This window comes from Tachyglossus aculeatus, assembly GCF_015852505.1.
Source record: "Tachyglossus aculeatus isolate mTacAcu1 chromosome 12 unlocalized genomic scaffold, mTacAcu1.pri SUPER_6_unloc_1, whole genome shotgun sequence".
Taxonomy (NCBI): Eukaryota; Metazoa; Chordata; class Mammalia; order Monotremata; family Tachyglossidae; genus Tachyglossus; species Tachyglossus aculeatus.
Genome location: NW_024044828.1, coordinates 20086712 through 20103663, shown reverse-complemented (window position 1 = coordinate 20103663; position 16952 = coordinate 20086712). Strand labels below are relative to the sequence as shown.

Genomic DNA, 16952 nt, shown 5'->3' with positions numbered 1-16952 from the left:
AACTGACCCCCGGCCCGGGCCTTCCCGTCTCGCACCTCGGACCCCTCAAGGGTCCGCTGAGGACGGACCCGCCTCCAACGCAGAAAGAAAACGGGTCTCTGGAGCTGGGGGAGCCGAAGGACCCACCCCCGCTACATTCAGCCCGGGCTTGGGAGTCAGAGGTCATGGGTTCAAATTCCGGCTCTGCCAATTGTCAGCTGTGTGACCTTGGGCAAGTCACTTAACTCCTCTGGGCCTCATTTACCTCATCTGTAAAATGGGGGTTGACTGTGAGCCCCCCGTGGGACAACCTGATCACCTTGTATCCCCCCAGCGCTTAGAACAGTGCTTTGCTCATACTAAGTGCTTAATAAATGCCATTATTATGGGTTCAAATCCCGGCTCCGCCGCTTGTCAGCTGTGTGACTTTGGGCAAGTCACTCCTCTGGGCCTCAGTGACCTCATCTGTAAAATGGGGATTAAGATTGTGAGCCCCACGTGGGACAACCTGATCACCCTGTAGCCTCCCCAGTGCGTAGAACAGTGCTTTGCACGTAGTAAGTGCTTGACAAATACCAAATTATTATTATTATTATTACATCCGGTTGGCTACGGAGCCTGGGTGCTGCAGGGGCGGCCCCTGGCACTGAAGGAGACGCGCCACATCCGTGGGAGCGTGGCCCCCCGCCCAGAGCCGGAGTGGGGTCTCTGGAGCCATCATCGTCAATCGTATTTATTTATTGAGCGCTTACTATGGAATGAGGAGGGGGGCGGGGGCCGGGACCCTGCCGTGGCCCTATGGAGTGGCGGCAGCAACCACTGAGAGGGAGATGGGCCGGCCCCGGCATGGCCCGAGGATGCGCGGCCGCGGCCAGGGAGACCGGGCCGATGCTCCGGCTCACCTCCGGGCCCCCCGGGGATCCAGAAGAGGTAACGGCCCGGGGGTGGGAAGGACAGGGGAGGCCTGGGAGCCCCCCGCCCCGTCCCGTCCCGAGCACCCTGCAGCACAATGGGGTCGGGGGGAGCCGGCCGGCTCTCACAGTAAACAGCCAGGGAGGCCGCGGCTTTTATCGAGGCCAAAAGGACTCAGACGCTTCCTGCCATTTAAACAAGGCCCATTTTTCTTTCAAAGAACAGGAAAAGCCACCAGAGATTCCCAGAGCGACAGCGGACCAGCCTGTTACTGGGAGCCTGGGAGTCCGGGAGAATGGAGGGGAGAGGGAAAAGGGAGGAGAGCGAGACAGACAGAGACAGAGAGAGAGAGTGATGCGGGGGGAGGGCAGGGGAGGAGAATGACTGAAGGCACGAGAGGAAACGAGGGAGGGACAGGGAGAAACCGCTGCTTTGCTGCCTCCTGGCACTGCCCTCTCGCCCCTGGGTATCCCTAATCATAATAACGGTGGCATCTGTGAAGGACTTACTCTGCGCCAAACACTGTTCTAAGCACCGGGATAGAGATGAACTAATCGAGTCAGAGTCCCTGTCCCACATGGCACTCGCAGTCTAAAGGGGAAGACGACAGCTACTGAACAGGTGTTTTACCTGATGTGGAAACTGAAGCCCAGAGGCGTGAAGCGACTCGCCCAAGGTTCCCAGCGGGCAAGGGGCAGATCCGGGATCAGACCCCAGGCCCTCCGGCACCCGGGGCCGGGCACTCTCCTCTAGGCTGCCACGCCCGTGCCCCTCACTGTCAGTCCCCGGCTTTCTAACCCGGTAGAAGACCCTACAGCAATCAGGGCCGCTCCCGCCCCGCCGGCCATTCGGGCTAGCACCGAGCCCGGCCAGAAAAACCCAATCTTGGGCACTCACGATGCCGGACCCTGGCTCTCCGCCTCTCGTGTGAGGAAGGGGGATCGACACCGTAGCACCAGCTGGGCTCGCTCGCTCTAACCTCCCATTTCCCGCCGGCCCCTCTCACCACAGCTCCCACCCCGGGGAGGCCTTCACTGGGCCTAGCTTCCTTCCAAACCCCTGGGTTTCCTGTCCTCCTTCGGCCTCGGCCTCGTCAGGTGCCGAGGGCGCCTTCTTGTCTTCTCCGCTTCTGCACAGGCATCTCCACGGGTTTGGGCAGGGTGCCGTTACCCGGTTCAGGCTGGGCCCTGGGCCCAGGGGGCACGGTTACCCCCTCACCCACAAAGCTTGATGGCCAGGGTCCAGACACCCCCGCCTCCAAGTGCCCACGCTTCTTAGGGCCCCAACCCCCTAACAGCTTACAGCGGCTATTCAGCGTGGGTCTTCCTGGGGAGGACCAACAGCAAGGTGGCCTTAGGAACTGCGTATGTACGTCCGCGTCTGGAGGCCCTACCCCCTCCGACCGCTTCTGCTCGGCTCCCAGCGCCCGCCCGCTCCCTCCGCCGGGTGAGGGATTCGTTCTGGGGCGAAGAGGGGAAGCAAAGGAAGGATCGGGAGGTCTAGGTGGGGCCGTGGGCCGGCTGGTCCACCCACCTGGGATCCGGATGAAAGACCAGCCGTTGTGGGGCCTGATGCCCCAGAGCCCGCCGGGGGCCGCCGGGAAGAACTGGTAGCGCCGGTTGGGCCAATCGGCGGCCAGCTCGGGGGCCCCGTTCAGCAGGCACTGCTTGGCGGCCAGGCTGCCCCCATCGCGCAGCGCCCTGCGTTCGAACTCCGCGCTTCGGTCATTGCAGTAGGACTCCAGGGGCCCGGCCGTGACCTGCGGGGAGAGACGTCACATCACCCGATCGTCCCCTCCCGCCCGAGGAGCTGCTTTCATTCATTCAATCGTATTTACTGAGCGCCTTCTAGACTATGAGCCCACTGTTGGTTAGGGACCGTCTCTACATGCTGCCAACTTGTACTTCCCAAGCGCTTAGTCCCGTGCTCTGCACACAGTAAGTGCCAATAAATACGATTGAATGAATGAATGAATACTGTGTGCAGAGCGCTGGACTAAGCGCTTGGGAAGTCCAAGTCGGCCACATATAGAGACGGTCCCTACCCGACAACGGGCTCACAGTCTAGAAGGGGGAGATGGACAATGAAGCAAAATATGTGGACAGGTGTCAAGTCACCAGAATAAACAGAAATAGAGCTAGATGCACATCATTAACAAAATAAGTAGAATAGTAAATATGTACAAGTAAAATAAATAGAGTAATAAACCTGTACAAACATCTATACAGGTGCTGTGGGGAGGGGAAGGAGGTAGGGCGGGGGGGATGGGGAGGAGGAGAGGAAAAAGGGTCAGTCTGGGAAGGCCTCCTGGAGGAGGTGCTTCCTCCCAGAGGAGGCCAACAGAGGGGCCGGGATCTGGGGATCTTCCCCTTCTAGACTGTGAGCCCACAGTTGGGTAGGGACCGTCTCTATGTGTTGCCAACCTGTACTTCCCAAGCGCTTAGTACAGTGCTCTGCACACAGTAAGCCCTCAATAAATATGATTGATTGATTGATTGGGGATTTACCCAGAAGGGGTTGTCATGAAACGGCAAGGTTCCCTCCCTGTGGAGACCTCACCACTTGGGAGAACGGACCCCTTTCCTTCTTCCTCCTCCCCTATCCTGGCTCACGGTGGAAATGGGCTAGGAAGTTAACGGATCCGAGGGGAAAAGTGGGGAGGCAGGACATAAGGAACCCCCCCCACCCCAGAACCCTCCAAAGCAGCCATTCTCTCTCTCTCCCCCATCTCTTGTCTCTATGTGTTGCCAACTTGTACTTCCCAAGCGCTTAGTACAGTGCTCTGCACATAGTAAGCGCTCAATAAATACGATTGATTGATTGATTGATTTCAGGACCCCTATCCCGATGCCGAACTGAGCCAAGCACTGCCCGATTTCCCTGGGCCGGGCCCGATGACCCGTCGGTCGGTGGTGTTGACCGAACACCCGCTGAGGGCAAGCCACCGGCTGAAGAGCACAACCCAAGCAGGTCACATGTTCCCTGCCATCCCGAAGCGGGAGGCTGGCGGGCAGAAACCATTCCCAGACTCTCCCCTTTCTTCTTCCTCATTCTCAGACCGTGAGCCCCTGGAATTTTTCCCCCGGGGCTGAACACATCGTTAGTTCTGCTAAGTAAATACCATTATCACTCATTCTATGACTACTAAGGTAAGGAAAAAGGAGGAAGAACAAGAGTGAGCAGGAAGTCGGCCACCTGGGTCAGAGAGGGATCCTACCCCCGACTCTCAGCTCCCCGCCTAGAAAGGAACCAAAGAAAACCACCAAGTGGGGTCTGGAGGGAGGCTGGACCTGGCATCTCCGGGTGGGGTGAGGAAGCACGGGCTCCCGGCGGATGCCCCGGGCAGCTCCCCGCCCAGCGGGCACCAAGTCCGGCAGCTGGAAGCTGCTTCAGAGACGTGGGCTAGCACACCACTCCTCCACTCCTCCGACGCCCGACATGGCACGGGGGCATGGCTGGGGCACAAAGCGGGTAGACCCGACCGGTGGCGGGCTCCTCGGAAGCACGGCCTGCCAACTGGAAGCCCTGGCAGCGGGCGGCGAGGACCATCGGACGGCTGACGCCCCAAAGATGGGCTTCTCTGCCTTTTCGCACCTTGGAGGTGCCTCACTGGGGCCGACACCGGCCCGGGGCAGGGGGGGACGGACGGACCGATGGGCAGGCAGGCGGGGCACCGCCCTCCCCCTGCTCCAGCCCCACGTGACCGGGGCCTGTCTCTCGCTCCATTAAGCGGGCACGCCGCGGGCCGCTCTCCCCGAAGCACGCAGCGCGTCCGGCCTGCCGCCGCCGCCGTGCCGGCAGAGCAAGCGTGAAAGCTGCAAGCTTTGGGGGGAAGCGCAGAGACGGCCTTTCCGCGACCCCTCTCCCCCACCCGGGGCGGCCCCCCTGGGCCCGATCCCTCCCGAGGAGCGGGTCCCCTTGGGTCCGGTCCAACCCGCCCGCCGGGAGAACCCCCCAAGCCCGGGGATCCCCGGATGGCCGGCGATGATACGAGGATCTCGGGATGACGTGGTGCCCCCCATCCTCCCGAGACCGTGTGGAGCAACTAGACGAACCCAGCCGGGGGTGACCTGCGCGATAAGGGGCGTCTCTTGCTCCCTTCCCGCCACTGTAAGTTTCTGTAGGTTATTGCTCTTCGGACAACAGCGGGAGGCAGCGGTTTACCGGCTGCTATTGCTCTAAGCAAACAGCAGACACCAGGCCTGGTCCTTTAGGCTAATTGGAAGCAGATGTCCCCACTCTTGGCTTCTCCACAGCCGAGACTCTGGGACGTTTGGGGTGTGCGTGTGTTTGTGTGAGGAGGGGGAGAGGGGGGTGAGCTCCTGGAGAGCAGGTGGTGGGGAGGCCGGAGCCTCGGTGATAACAAATGGAGGCGTGGTCTGGCTTCCACAAAGGCAGGCCCGGTCAGCCGGGCCAGGTCCGGTGCTCTTTATTGGGGCCATAAAGCAAAGGGAGTGAGAAACGGGTAGATGATCATCTCGGGAGCCTCCTTCTCTCTCCCCTCCAGCTCCCTCCTAAATTGGGGCTTCCTCCTCCCTGCCCCTGGGCGGAGGCCGGGCAGGGGGACTGGGGTCTTCGCCCCCTTGGGTCTCCCAGGGATGGCGGCTTGGGCTTCTGGGCTGGGGGAGAGAAGCCAAGAGCAATTTGGGAGCTAGTTCAAAGTCAAAGGAGCGGGCACCGGACCCCTTGGAGAGCTTGGAGCCTGGGGCTCCCGTGGTGCCATGAGAGGAGAGAGGCTTGGGGCACAGGGTCCCCAAAGAGAGGCCAGAGGGGGAAGAGGAAGGAGGAGGTCTGCAGTGAGAAAAGGACGCTAAGAGGGAGGATTGGCGGGTGGGCCCAACGACTCTGGGGCTTTGAGGAAGGCCAGATGGTGGAGGGCGCCGGGCGTCCCCCACCCGTTCCACGCTCCCCTTGGGAGCGCCTGGGTCTGACTCGGGCAGGGGTGCCCAGAGGAGAGCTCCCCGAGGCCGAGCGGAGCCCCCGGACAAACGGCTCGGCTAGAGCCGGAACGGGACGAGCGGTCCGTCGGGCCGGATCGGCACGGCGGCTCGGGGCCCCGCGGCGGGCACGCGCCGGGAGGCGGGCCTGGGCACCGACGGTGGCTGCTCTCGGCCGGCCCGCAGGACGGGTGGGGCGGAGGGGCCGGACAGCGCCCGGCTGGGAGGCTTCTCGCCGCGGGAGGCTTGGGTTTCCTTCTGCCGTTCCGAGCAGGAGGCGAGGCGATAAGGCCGGATCGAATCTCCCCCGCCCGGCCGGCCCCCTCCCCCGGAAAACCCTCGAAAACCTCAACGCAGGTGACAAACGGCAAGTGGCCCACCGCCCCCGGCCCGGCTGTCGGCCGATAATCCACCTGGCAGATGGCCGGCTCCCACGGCGGCCCGGGACGAGCCACCGGTCGAGGGGCCCGGGCGGCCGCGGGCTCTTGGGGGAGGGGCCTCTCGACTAACGCCCAGAGAGGGAGGTCTGGGGTCCCCGGAGGGCACCGGTGATCGGAGCGGTGTCCCGGACGGGCCCCTCGAGGCAAAGCCACCTCCCCGACTTCTCCCTAGCCCCCCGCCCAATGCTTACCCTCGGGCTGGCCACGCACAGGAAAGACGGCAGCTCGGTGAACTGGCAGGGGCGGACCGAGAAGGTGGCCGATCGCCGGCGGTGGATGACCTGATCTGAGTAGCCGCTCGCCGCCTTACAGTGGCTGCTGAACACAAGGGACTGAAACCAAGACAAAATTCACAATTAGCCCTGGCTGGGACCTCTTCCCCCGGCCGACCGAAGCCAGAGGCCGCGGATGGTCATCGGCAGAGCCGGCCGGCCCCGCACAAGTCACGTGACCCCTCCGGGCCTCGGTTTTCTCATCTGTCAAATGGGGAGACGGTACCGCGGGTCCAGCCTGACAACCACGCACCCACCCTAACGCGTAACCAATTCCAATCAATCAATCAATCGTATTTATTGAGCGCTTACTGTGTGCAGAGCACTGGACTAGGCGCTTGGGAAGTACAAGTCGGCAACACACAGAGACAGCCCCTACCCAACAGCGGGCTCACAGTCTAGAAGCTCACACTTCACTTCTCTGGGCCTCAGTTCCCTCATCTGTAAAATGGGGATGGAGACTGTGAGCCCCCCCGTGGGACAACCTGATCACCTTGTAACCTCCCCAGCGCTTAGAACAGTGCTTTGCACACAGTAAGCGCTTAATACATGCCATCATTATTATTATTGGGAGAGAACGCTATAAAACAGACACATTCCCTGCCCACGACAAGCTTTCAGTCTAGGCAGTCAAGGAGGGGTGGGACCTCTCTCCCCCTTTTAGACTGTGAGCCCACTGTTGGGTAGGGACTGTCTCTATATGATGCCAATTTGTACTTCCCAAGCGCTTAGTACAGTGCTCTGCACATAGTAAGCGCTCAATAAATACGATTGATGATGATGATGATGACCAGGCCGGAGCTGTCTGCCTGCCCACTGAGGGAAGGGCCCCAAATGCCCTAGGTACCAGCGAGTCGTGCCCGCCTGATGTCCCCCAACACAAAACCTGGATCGTCCGCCCTGCATACGCTGGCACTTTTCCAACCAGCTTCTCTGGGGTCTCCGGCCCCCAACCCCTTTTTATGCCAAAGAGAGCCACCTACTCAACCTGACACGATGGCCCAAAGGACGCCTCGGGGTAAGCGAGTGACGGGGACACTGGAAAAACCCGCTCTCTGGCAACGCTGCTAGAGAAACAGCGTGGCTCAATGGAAAGAGCACGGGCATCGGTTCCAATCCCGGCTCTGCCAATTGCCAGCCGTGTGGCTTTGGGCAAGCCACTTCACTTCTCTGTGCCTCAGTTCCCTCGTCTGTAAAACGGGGATGAAGACCGTGAGCCCCCCGTGGGACAGCCTGATCACCTTGTAACCTCCGCGGCGCTTAGAAGAGTGCTGTGCACATAGTAAGCGCTTGATAAATGCCATCATTATTATTAACGCGGGGGATGCGATTCGGTTACGATTGCAGATGAGGATGGTCCACTGCTCCTCCCCCTTGCGATTACCATACCCCCGTCAGTCTCGTTACCCCGCGGGCCCTGGCAGTTGGAGTGCGGTTCCCTTGCCAGGGTAGCAATAGTCCTGCGGGGAGGGGTCTTCTGGCAGCGATGGAAGTGGGGCGCGGTGCCCGGGGCCGCACGGAGGACAAGAGAAACCCCGTCCGCTCAAAGGACGGTCGGCTCCACTACCAGGGTCCCTAGCTGCTCGCCCCCGGAGCCCCGATTTATTGTTTAAAAAGCCAAGGCCGCTCGTATCAACATGGGATCGCCGTTGCTTAGGAGTTCATCTGCCGCTTCTGTGCAAGCTAGCGTGCGGCCGGGCTGAGCGGCACAGTCGGAGGAGGAGATAAGGACGGACGAGGGTCGGAGCCTCGCCGAACGCCCCGGGTGACGGAGCGGGGGTGGGGGGAAGGGGAGAAGAAACAGGAGGAGGAGGAAAGAGAAGCCAGGATAGGGCTCGGCACAATGGCTCTTCCAAACTCGGAGCTCTCCGTGGGCCGAGAGCCGCTCTCACGGTGTCAGGAAGTGATGCGGGAGGCAGATACGGGGGCTGAGAATTCGGGTTTGGAGGGAGACTTTTCCTTCCTGTTTTGGGGATTCTCTCCGTCCTTCGGCGCCGTGGGCTTTCCCTGCCGTTGGCCGCGGGGCGTGGGTAGCCCCGAAGCCCGGGCGGCTCCTCGGCTCCAGCCCTTCGGTCCGCCCCGAAAGGCAAATTCTGGGCACAAGGCTTGGCTCTTAATTGGGCCGGGGAGGGGGCCCTCATGGCCCGGTGCCGCAAAATAGGTTTTTGCCCCGATTCTGAGCTACTACCACAAGGCTGCTTCTCGCATTTCATTGCCCATTTCACGGAGCACAAATGCCCTTCTGAACCCAGCCCCTCCCCTCCGGGGCAAGCGCTAATAATAATGTTATTATTAGAGTGTCGTGTTAAGCGCTTATTATGTGCTAATAGCTGTGCATGGATACGTGCAAATCGTGCTGGACCCAATCCCTTGTCCCCCATGGGGCTCACAGTCTTAATCCCCCATTTTACAGTTGAGGGAACTGAGGCCCGGATAATGAAAGGACTGGCTCAAGGTCACCCAGCAGATGAGGCAGAGGTGGGACTGGAAACCAGTCCCAAGCTCCACCCACTAGGCCACTCATAATAATAATAATAATAATGGCATTTGTTAAGCGCTTACTATGTGCAGAGCACTGTTCTAAGCGCTGGGGGGATACAAGGTGATCAAGTTGTCCCACGGGGGCTCACAGTCTTAATCCCCATTTTACAGATGAGGTAACTGAGGCTCAGAGAAGTTAATCAATCGTATTTATTGAGCCCTTACTATGTGCAGAGCACTGTACTAAGCGCTTGGGAAGTACAAATTGGCAACATATAGAGACAGTCCCTACCCAACAGTGGGCTCACAGTCTAAAAGTTAAGTGACTTGCCCAAGGTCACACAGCAGATGTGGCGGAGTTGGGATTCGAACCCATGACCTCTGACGCCAAAGCCCGGGCTCTTTCCACTGAGCCACGCTGCTTCTCACACTCTGAGACCCGAGGACAAGGTGGATGGGCCTCTGCTGGAGGAGAGGAGGAGGAGGAAGTGATGAAGAGGTTGGAGAAGTCAGAATCTGCACAGGAAAATGCCTGACGCTATACCCATAAACCTCCTGGGGGGTCCAACCTTTCCCCCACTGCAACCCTCTTGACCTCTGCCATCCCGAATTCAGATTCAACACTTCCCAAAGGGCAGGGGGAGGGCTCCACAGACCGTGGGAGAGAGTTTCCTGGCAATCCTGATTTCCAGCTACGAGGTGGGGGGCAGAGGGGACGGAGCCAAAGTGGCAGCAGGGCCACTGCTGTAGGGGTGAGGTCTCGAGCGCCGAGGGGGGCTCCCGGGGTTCACTCGCCCCACCTTGGATGATTTTCCCTTCCCTCTCGGCTCTCACGCCAGTCACCCTCGAGGCTAATCCTCGCTTCTGCGATCGGAGGCTTTTCTGGGAAAAGGCCTCTCTCGGGACGGCGCCCGGCCTCTGCAAAGCCCCGGGAGCTGAGCGGAGCCTTCCCCAGGTCTCCTCTGCCGGTGGCCCGGGCCGGCTCGGAGCCCCAGACTCGTTCAGGGCCCCAGGCTGGCTCGGGGCCGGACGGGAGCCGTCAAATGTGCTGAAGCAGCAGAATGCAGAGTCGAACACGGCTTGCTCCTCAACACCTGCACAGCACCCGGGGGGACCCTTCCACTGTCGCCTTCCCCTGTGGTGGGGTGGGGAGGATGGCCTACCCCGGGCTCCTCCCTCCCCCAGACACACGTTTCCTGACCACCCGGGCGGCAGCCAGCCCCCCACCCTGGCTGGCATGGCCGGGGGAAGAGGCAGAGCGAGGGTCCAGACGGGGCCGGGGGGGAGGAAGGGATGGAATCAGAGTGGAGTCCGAGTGGGGATGTCTCCAGAGCAGGGCCTCCCGGGGACTTGGGGAGCCTCAAAAAATTCAACAAGGAAGCCCAGAGCGACGGGGTCTGGACTGGGGCGTGGGTGCCGGGCGGTTCCTTTGGGGCCGAAAGCGTGTCGGCCTCCCGGGAGCAGAAGGCCCACCGGGGGCCCGGCCCGAGGCTGACCAACAGCCGAACACGAAACCCAAAAGGCCCCGGGCCGCTCGTTCTCGACCGGCCGGGCGCCTTGGGTTTCAACTTCCCGCAGTAGCGCCGTTGGAACCGATGAGGCCTGAAGCAATCCGCCCTCCACCACAGTATCACTTTCCCCAGCCTCTCCGCTCCGACTGGAAAAGGAAACCGGTCCCCAGGGAAGGGCGGGGGGTGGGGGCGGGTCCGCCCCGGCCGCCCGCCTCCAAGGGGTCCCGTCGGCCTGGGTTCTGGGCCGCCCGAAGACCCGGCTCCGGCTTGAGGGGCCCCCGGGATGCCCCCACCCCGACGGCGGCAGCCAGAAGAAACTCGTTCTTCCGCCCTGAGCTCGACGCCAGGCTCGGTAATTCAAGCGTCCGCTGCGACCGCTCGGTCAGAAACATCTCTTCACCCGTCTCCCTCGTCAGGGCCCGAGCCTCCTCGAGGGCGGCCAACGCGGTCCGTCAAGTGCTTAGGGCGCCCAAGGGGGTGGCTCAGCTCGGCCAGAAGCCGGGGCCGGGGCCCCCGCCCGCCGAGTCGGCTCGTGCCGACAAAGAAACCCGAAGCCGGAGGAGCCCGTGGCGGGCTGCGCGTCCGCCCCTCCCCACCCCCATCCCCGCGGGGCCGGGAGGTGGGCTCTCCCGGGGGACCGGGCCGGCCGGCCCCGCGCTCCCCGCCTGTTCAAAACAAGCCGGGCAGGAGACAAAAGAGGGGGAGGTGGGGAGGCGATTTCTCTCCAGCGCCAGGGAGGCAGCGAAGCAAATTTCCAGATTTCATTACCAATTTGCCGTACAATGGAATTAGAGCAGATTGCCCCGGCCCGCGGTCCTCCGCCAATTCATTACGGGTGAGGCGGGGGCCCGTGGGGCTACCCGCCGGTGCCCATTATGGACAACACACGGCCAGGGGCTACCAGAAGACAGAGGAGCCTGTCAGCTCCGGGTGACCGTGAGTGACGGCGTCACTTAGCGCCTGGGCATTTAGCACCGGGCAGATGCCCGGCTAATAGGGCGTAACGACCGCTCGGCGGCCCCCGGGGCCGGAGACGAGATGGCAGGACCCGGGGTCGGCCCCCCTCCGTCCGCCAGAAATCTGCCCGCGGCCCACCGGAGCAAGGGACCCCCCCCCGGGGGCACAAACCCCCGCCAATCCGGCGGCCCCTCCCCCCAACGCGCAGGCCCGGGTCTCTCGCTCCTCCCGGCCCCTGCCATCCCTCCTGTATTATTTATTCCAGCCAGTGAGCCGCCAGAGTGGCCGAGGCCCGGGGAGGTTGCAGAAACCGGCCGCGGGCCTCCACCCGGGTGCTGGAGGGTGGGCTTCTCCCCACCCAAGTGGCCCTGTGATGGCTCTCTCTTTTCCCTTCTGCTGGGGACCCCGGGACAAGTCACTTAAGCCCCCCTGGACCTCCGTTTCTTCTTCATCTGTGCCCGAACCCACACCCACCAAAGAGCCCCCTGGACCTCCGTTTCTTCTTCATCTGTGCCCAAGCCCACATCCACCAAAGAGCCGGCTAGTAAGAGAAGTCGCTCGGCCTTAATGTCTGTGCCCACCCGCTAAGGCGGGTGGCCTGCAGCTGGAGGAAGTGGCCTCCTCACTTTTTGACAGCCCCCCAAGCTGCCAGCCCGTGGCCACTACGCCAAGCCGGGGTGGTTGAGTGCGGGCTGCCCATGTAGAGCTCGCCAGCTGCTCGGGACTCATGCCCCGCCGAGCTGGGGGTTGGCTCTGAGGCCGGACCTCCAAGACCCCTGAGAAGGGGAAGGGGCTATGGAGGTAGGGAGAGAAGAAAGCTCCCTACCTCTCAGGTGGTAAGCTGGTTGCGGTCAGGGAATGCGCCCCTCATATTGCTGAGAACAGTGCTCTGCGCACAGTAAGCGCTCAATAAACACACCCGACTGACCGCTCTGAGCACGGGATGCCACCCCGTTCACCCCGTCAATCGTGATCCCAAACCAGAGCCCCGGGAAGAGGCAGAGAAAACAGAGGCCCTGAGGAGGTAAGTGAATTCCCCAAGGTCACGCGGCAGACGAGTGGTGGAGCCGGGATTAGAACCCGTGTCCTCCTGACTCCCGGGCCCAAGCTCTCCCCGCTAAGCCGCGCTGCTCTAAGGTCAATTCTCGGCTCTGAAATCTCCTGACCGGGGGCTCATCTGTGGCTCCCGACGGGACGAGGGTGGGGCGGGCCCCGGTCGGTCTGCGCCCGGCTGCTTACCTGTAACAAGGTGCAGCTGCGCAGGTTGGGAAAGGAGAGCGGAAAGTCAACGCCCAGCAGGAAATCCTTGTTCCTCAGGCCCAGAGACCTCTGCTGGCTCTCCCCCACTGGCTCTCCCCAGGAGCGCAGCTGATGGAGCCTGTAGGAGGCTTTCAGAGACAGGAAAAGAGCTAACCATCTGAAACAAACCACACAGACGCTCTTATTCCGTGCTCTGGGGAGAGAGGGCCGGAGGCTTCGCAGCAGCGCTGGGCCTTCCACAGTCGACCTCGCTCTAGTCCCGCTCGCCCCGGACTCCCGGCGGCCTTACTCCCCTTCCCGCTCCGGTCCCGGGGCCCGTCCCGGCCGGAGCCGACGGACGGTCCTGCCCTGTGGCCCGCCCCCACCCTCGGGCGTCCCAACCCCGCGCTCTCCGGGGGTTCCCTGTACCCGGCCTCGGCCCCGCTGGATAAGGGGGCGTAAAGGCGCCTCTCCCGCCCCCCGGCCCCGTGCCATTACGGTGGGATTGGCTGCCCTCAAAAGCTTTCCCTCTAGACCGTAAACTGGTTACGGGCAGGACTTGTTACAGGACTGCTCTTTCTGTCGTACTGTATTCCCTCAAGTGCTCCCACTGCTCTGCACATAGTAAGCGCTCAGTAAGTAGCACTGATTGATTCCCAAGAACCAGGACGTCACCAGGAGGGAGACAGGCCAGGGGAGATTGATTACATCAGGCAACGGGCCCTGGTTTACAGGGAGCCATGAGCAGCCAGGGTGTTGGAATCGGGGTCAAAGCCGGGGTCCCGGCCCCCACCCCCGACCTAGCCCGGTCCTGCCCCCCGACTAACGCGCTCTGCCCCCACTCCGCCCTCGCTCCTCTGCCACCGGAGCCCCCTCACCTGGCCAGGAGGCCCTGAAGCATGAGGTTTGCCATTTCTGCTGGGGACACGTCGATAAATCGCAGGAAAGAGAAGCAACTTTCTTTGTTGTCCCCTGTGGGGGAGAGAGAGACAGAGAGATGCCCACGGTGAAACCAATCCCGACCGGGGAAGTGGTCCCGGACCGCCCCGCTCGGACCTCGGGACTCGAACCCGGAGCAGGCCGTGGGGAAGGGCGGACTTGCCCTTCCCTGTCGAGCATGGCTCGAGGCCCGCTATGGCTCCCTCCTCTCCGGGTGGGTGGGGGGAGGGAGACCCCTCAGGGTCCAGGGACCGGCCAAAGCCGACGCTCGGACGCGGGCCCTTCCTCTGATGACCATTAACTTGGAAGGGGAGAGGGACCGACAGGTAAGACGTCTTTTAGACTGTGAGCCCACTGTTGGGTAGGGACTGTCTCTATATGTTGCCAATTTGGACTTCCCAAGCGCTTAGTACAGTGCTCTGCACATAATAAGCGCTCAATTAATACGATTGATGATTGATGACTGATACTGCACTCTCACAAGCGCTCAGAACAGTGCTTGGCACAAAGCAAGCGCTCAGTGAGCACAACCGAATTAATTAATGGATGAACGGGCAGCCGCTTCCCGAGGGCCTTCCCGGGGGGCTGAACCTGGGCAGGCTTGGGCTCACGGCAGAGGACAGGCACCCCCGGGTAGAGGCAGCGTGGCTCAGTGGAAAGAGCCCGGGCTTCGGTGTCAGAGGTCATGGGTTCAAATCCCAGCTCTGCCAATTGTCAGCTATGTGACTTTGGGCAAGTCACTTCACATCTCTGTGCCTCAGTTACCTCATCTGTAAAATGGGGATGAAGACCGTGAGACCCCCATGGGACAAACTGGTCACCTTGTATCCCCCCCCAGCGCTTAGAACAGTGCTTTGCACATAGTAAGCGCTTAACAAATGTCATCATTATCTTCTAGACTGTGAGCCCACTGTTGGGTAGGGACCGTCTCTATATGTTACCAATTTGGACTTCCCAAGCGCTTAGTACAGTGCTCTGCACACAGTAAGCGCTTAACAAATGTCATCATTACCTTCTAGACTGTGAGCCCACTGTTGGATAGGGACCGTCTCTATGTGTTGCCAACTTGTACTTCCCAAGTGCTTAGTACAGTGTTCTGCACACAGTAAGCGCTCGATAAATACGACAATGAATGAATGACTCCGTGCTTTGCGTCCGCTCTGCGGCCGAGTCGGCTGGGGCGGCCCGGACCCGACCTTTCTCCGGGTGGGACTGCTGGACCTCCCCGGCCTCCCGCCTCGGAAATGGGCTCACCCGGGACCGGACACCTACCCTTCCTATGGAACAGAGACTGCTGGATGTGGTCAGGGGCAAAAGGCGAGAGAAGAACTCTTAACCACCTGCAAGACAACGAAGCAGGCCTGAGATCTGGGACGTCCGCCGGCGCGGTCCCCCCGCGACCCCCCGGCCCGGGGTCACGCGGCTCGACTCTATTTGGGCTGGCGCTAATCCCGGCCCCGGAGACATCGGGCCCGGCAAGCCGGGTCCATCTCGTCCCGCGGATCGAGATAGATCTCGGCGGCCACGCGGAGAGGACGCATCAGATATTGTCCCCAGGCAACACAGCTGCACTCTGATCCCTTCGGCCCCAAGGTCACCTCGCCACGGGGCGGGGCGGGTTGCGGCTTCTCCCCAGCGACCGGGGCGGGTGGGGGACAGCGGGGAGGGGTTCGAGCCGGGCCGGGTTCCACGACCGACGGGGGCGGGAGGGAGGAAGCGTGAGTGCAAAATTTCCTTCCCCCGCCCCGCTCCGGCCCGTCCATCCACCTCAAGGTTTCCTGGCCCGCGGCCGCTCGGATTCGGGCGGCTGGGGCATTTGGGAGTTTATGCAACGGGACAACAGGAAGTGACATCGAAATTGGGAAAAAAGCACAACAGACGAGCTACTTCAGAGCATCAGGCAAAGCACTTGATCAAAGGCAGGAAAGACAGGGGTCAGAAAACTTCCTAATTTTTCAAAGGCCCAACTTCTGGGGCGGCCGCTGGACGCACACACACAAGGCGACGCGCAAACACGCACAACACACGGAAAACACCTCCTCCTCCTCCCTCTCTCCCCGCACCCCCGGGGCCGGGGGCCCGGAGGGAATCAACCCGGAATCCCGGAAGAGCCGGGCGGCGGGCTCACCTGTCCCGGGAGTGGTTGAAGACCCTGATCTGTCCGTGTCGGTAGATTAACTTGGATATCTGGTACGGCTTCAGGGAGATGTGGAACGGGGACCAGGTCTCCTGCCGCTCAAACAGCTCTGGGTGGTTGCACACCTAGGCGGGACCCATTGGCAGAGGTTGGCAGAAGGGGTGGCAGGGCCCCGTGGCTCGGCCCCCGGCGTTCCCACTTCCCGCCGCCATCCGGGCCCGGCCCTGCTGCCCTCCCCGGCTAGAGTTTTAGACTGTGAGCCCACTGTTGGGTAGGGACTGTCTCTATATGTTGCCAACTTGTACTTCCCAAGTGCTTAGTACAGTGCTCTGCACACAGTAAGCGCTCAATAAATACGATTGCTGATGATGATGATGATGAGTTTAGGCTCCTGGAAGTCGAGGAAGGCACCCTGGGCGTCCAGGGCCCCGCCCGCGGGGGGAGAGGTGTCCCGGAGGGATGCCCCTCACCTTCCTAAACTGCATGACCAGGTTCATGAGGCTACTGGTGGTATTCTGGGCTTGCTGGGTGGAGGCCGTGGAAGACTGCAGCAGGTCTTCGATGGAGATTTTGTTTTTCAGCGCCTGGTAGAGCAGCTTTTGCCGGCTGGTCAGCTGGCAGTACATCAGGATCTCAATCTGTGAAAGGGGCCACGTGGAAAATGGGGACGCGGGCCCTCCGCAGGGGCAGGGGGGTTCCACTCACAACTGAACACGGCGGGCGCGGGGAGAAACAGCAGCGCCCACCACTCTCTCTCTCCGTCCCTCCACAACCCCGGGATGCCGGATCTGGTCCAGAGACCCTAAAGGACGAGCGGCCGGACTAAATCTGGCCGGTGACCGTCGTGGTCGGTAGCCCCGGCTGGCCGCCATCTGCCCGGCCCTCACTCAACCGCGATAAAACGGACGGGGAGAAAATGTCACTGAAACGCTTCCTCCAACGAGCCTCTGTAAAGCGAGCGGATAGACCGCGGGCCTGGGAATCCACAGGACCTTGGGTTCTAATCCCGGCCCCGCCACTCGTCTGCTGGAGGACCTTGGGCCTATCACTTAACTCCCCTGTGCCTCAGTTCCCTCATCTGTAAAACGGCCATTAAGACTGTGAGCCCCAGGTGGGAGGGGGACTGTGTCCAACCTGATTAGCCGGTA

The 16952-nt window shown here is 61.7% G+C and overlaps 1 protein-coding gene across 2 annotated transcripts in view; it reads right to left on the bottom strand.

Annotated features, from left to right (window-relative positions):
* The window catches only part of INO80 (INO80 complex ATPase subunit), a 74791-nt gene that overhangs the window by 13033 nt on the left and 44806 nt on the right, over window positions 1-16952 (bottom strand). For both annotated transcript variants that reach the window (XM_038741289.1, XM_038741290.1), the window contains exons 20-26: window positions 16275-16442; window positions 15796-15929; window positions 14940-15007; window positions 13607-13700; window positions 12729-12906; window positions 6460-6600; window positions 2425-2650 (exon numbers count right to left, since the gene is read on the bottom strand). In XM_038741289.1, coding sequence (XP_038597217.1) covers window positions 2425-2650; window positions 6460-6600; window positions 12729-12906; window positions 13607-13700; window positions 14940-15007; window positions 15796-15929; window positions 16275-16442 — 1009 coding nt within the window. The remainder of the gene's footprint in view (window positions 1-2424; window positions 2651-6459; window positions 6601-12728; window positions 12907-13606; window positions 13701-14939; window positions 15008-15795; window positions 15930-16274; window positions 16443-16952) is intronic.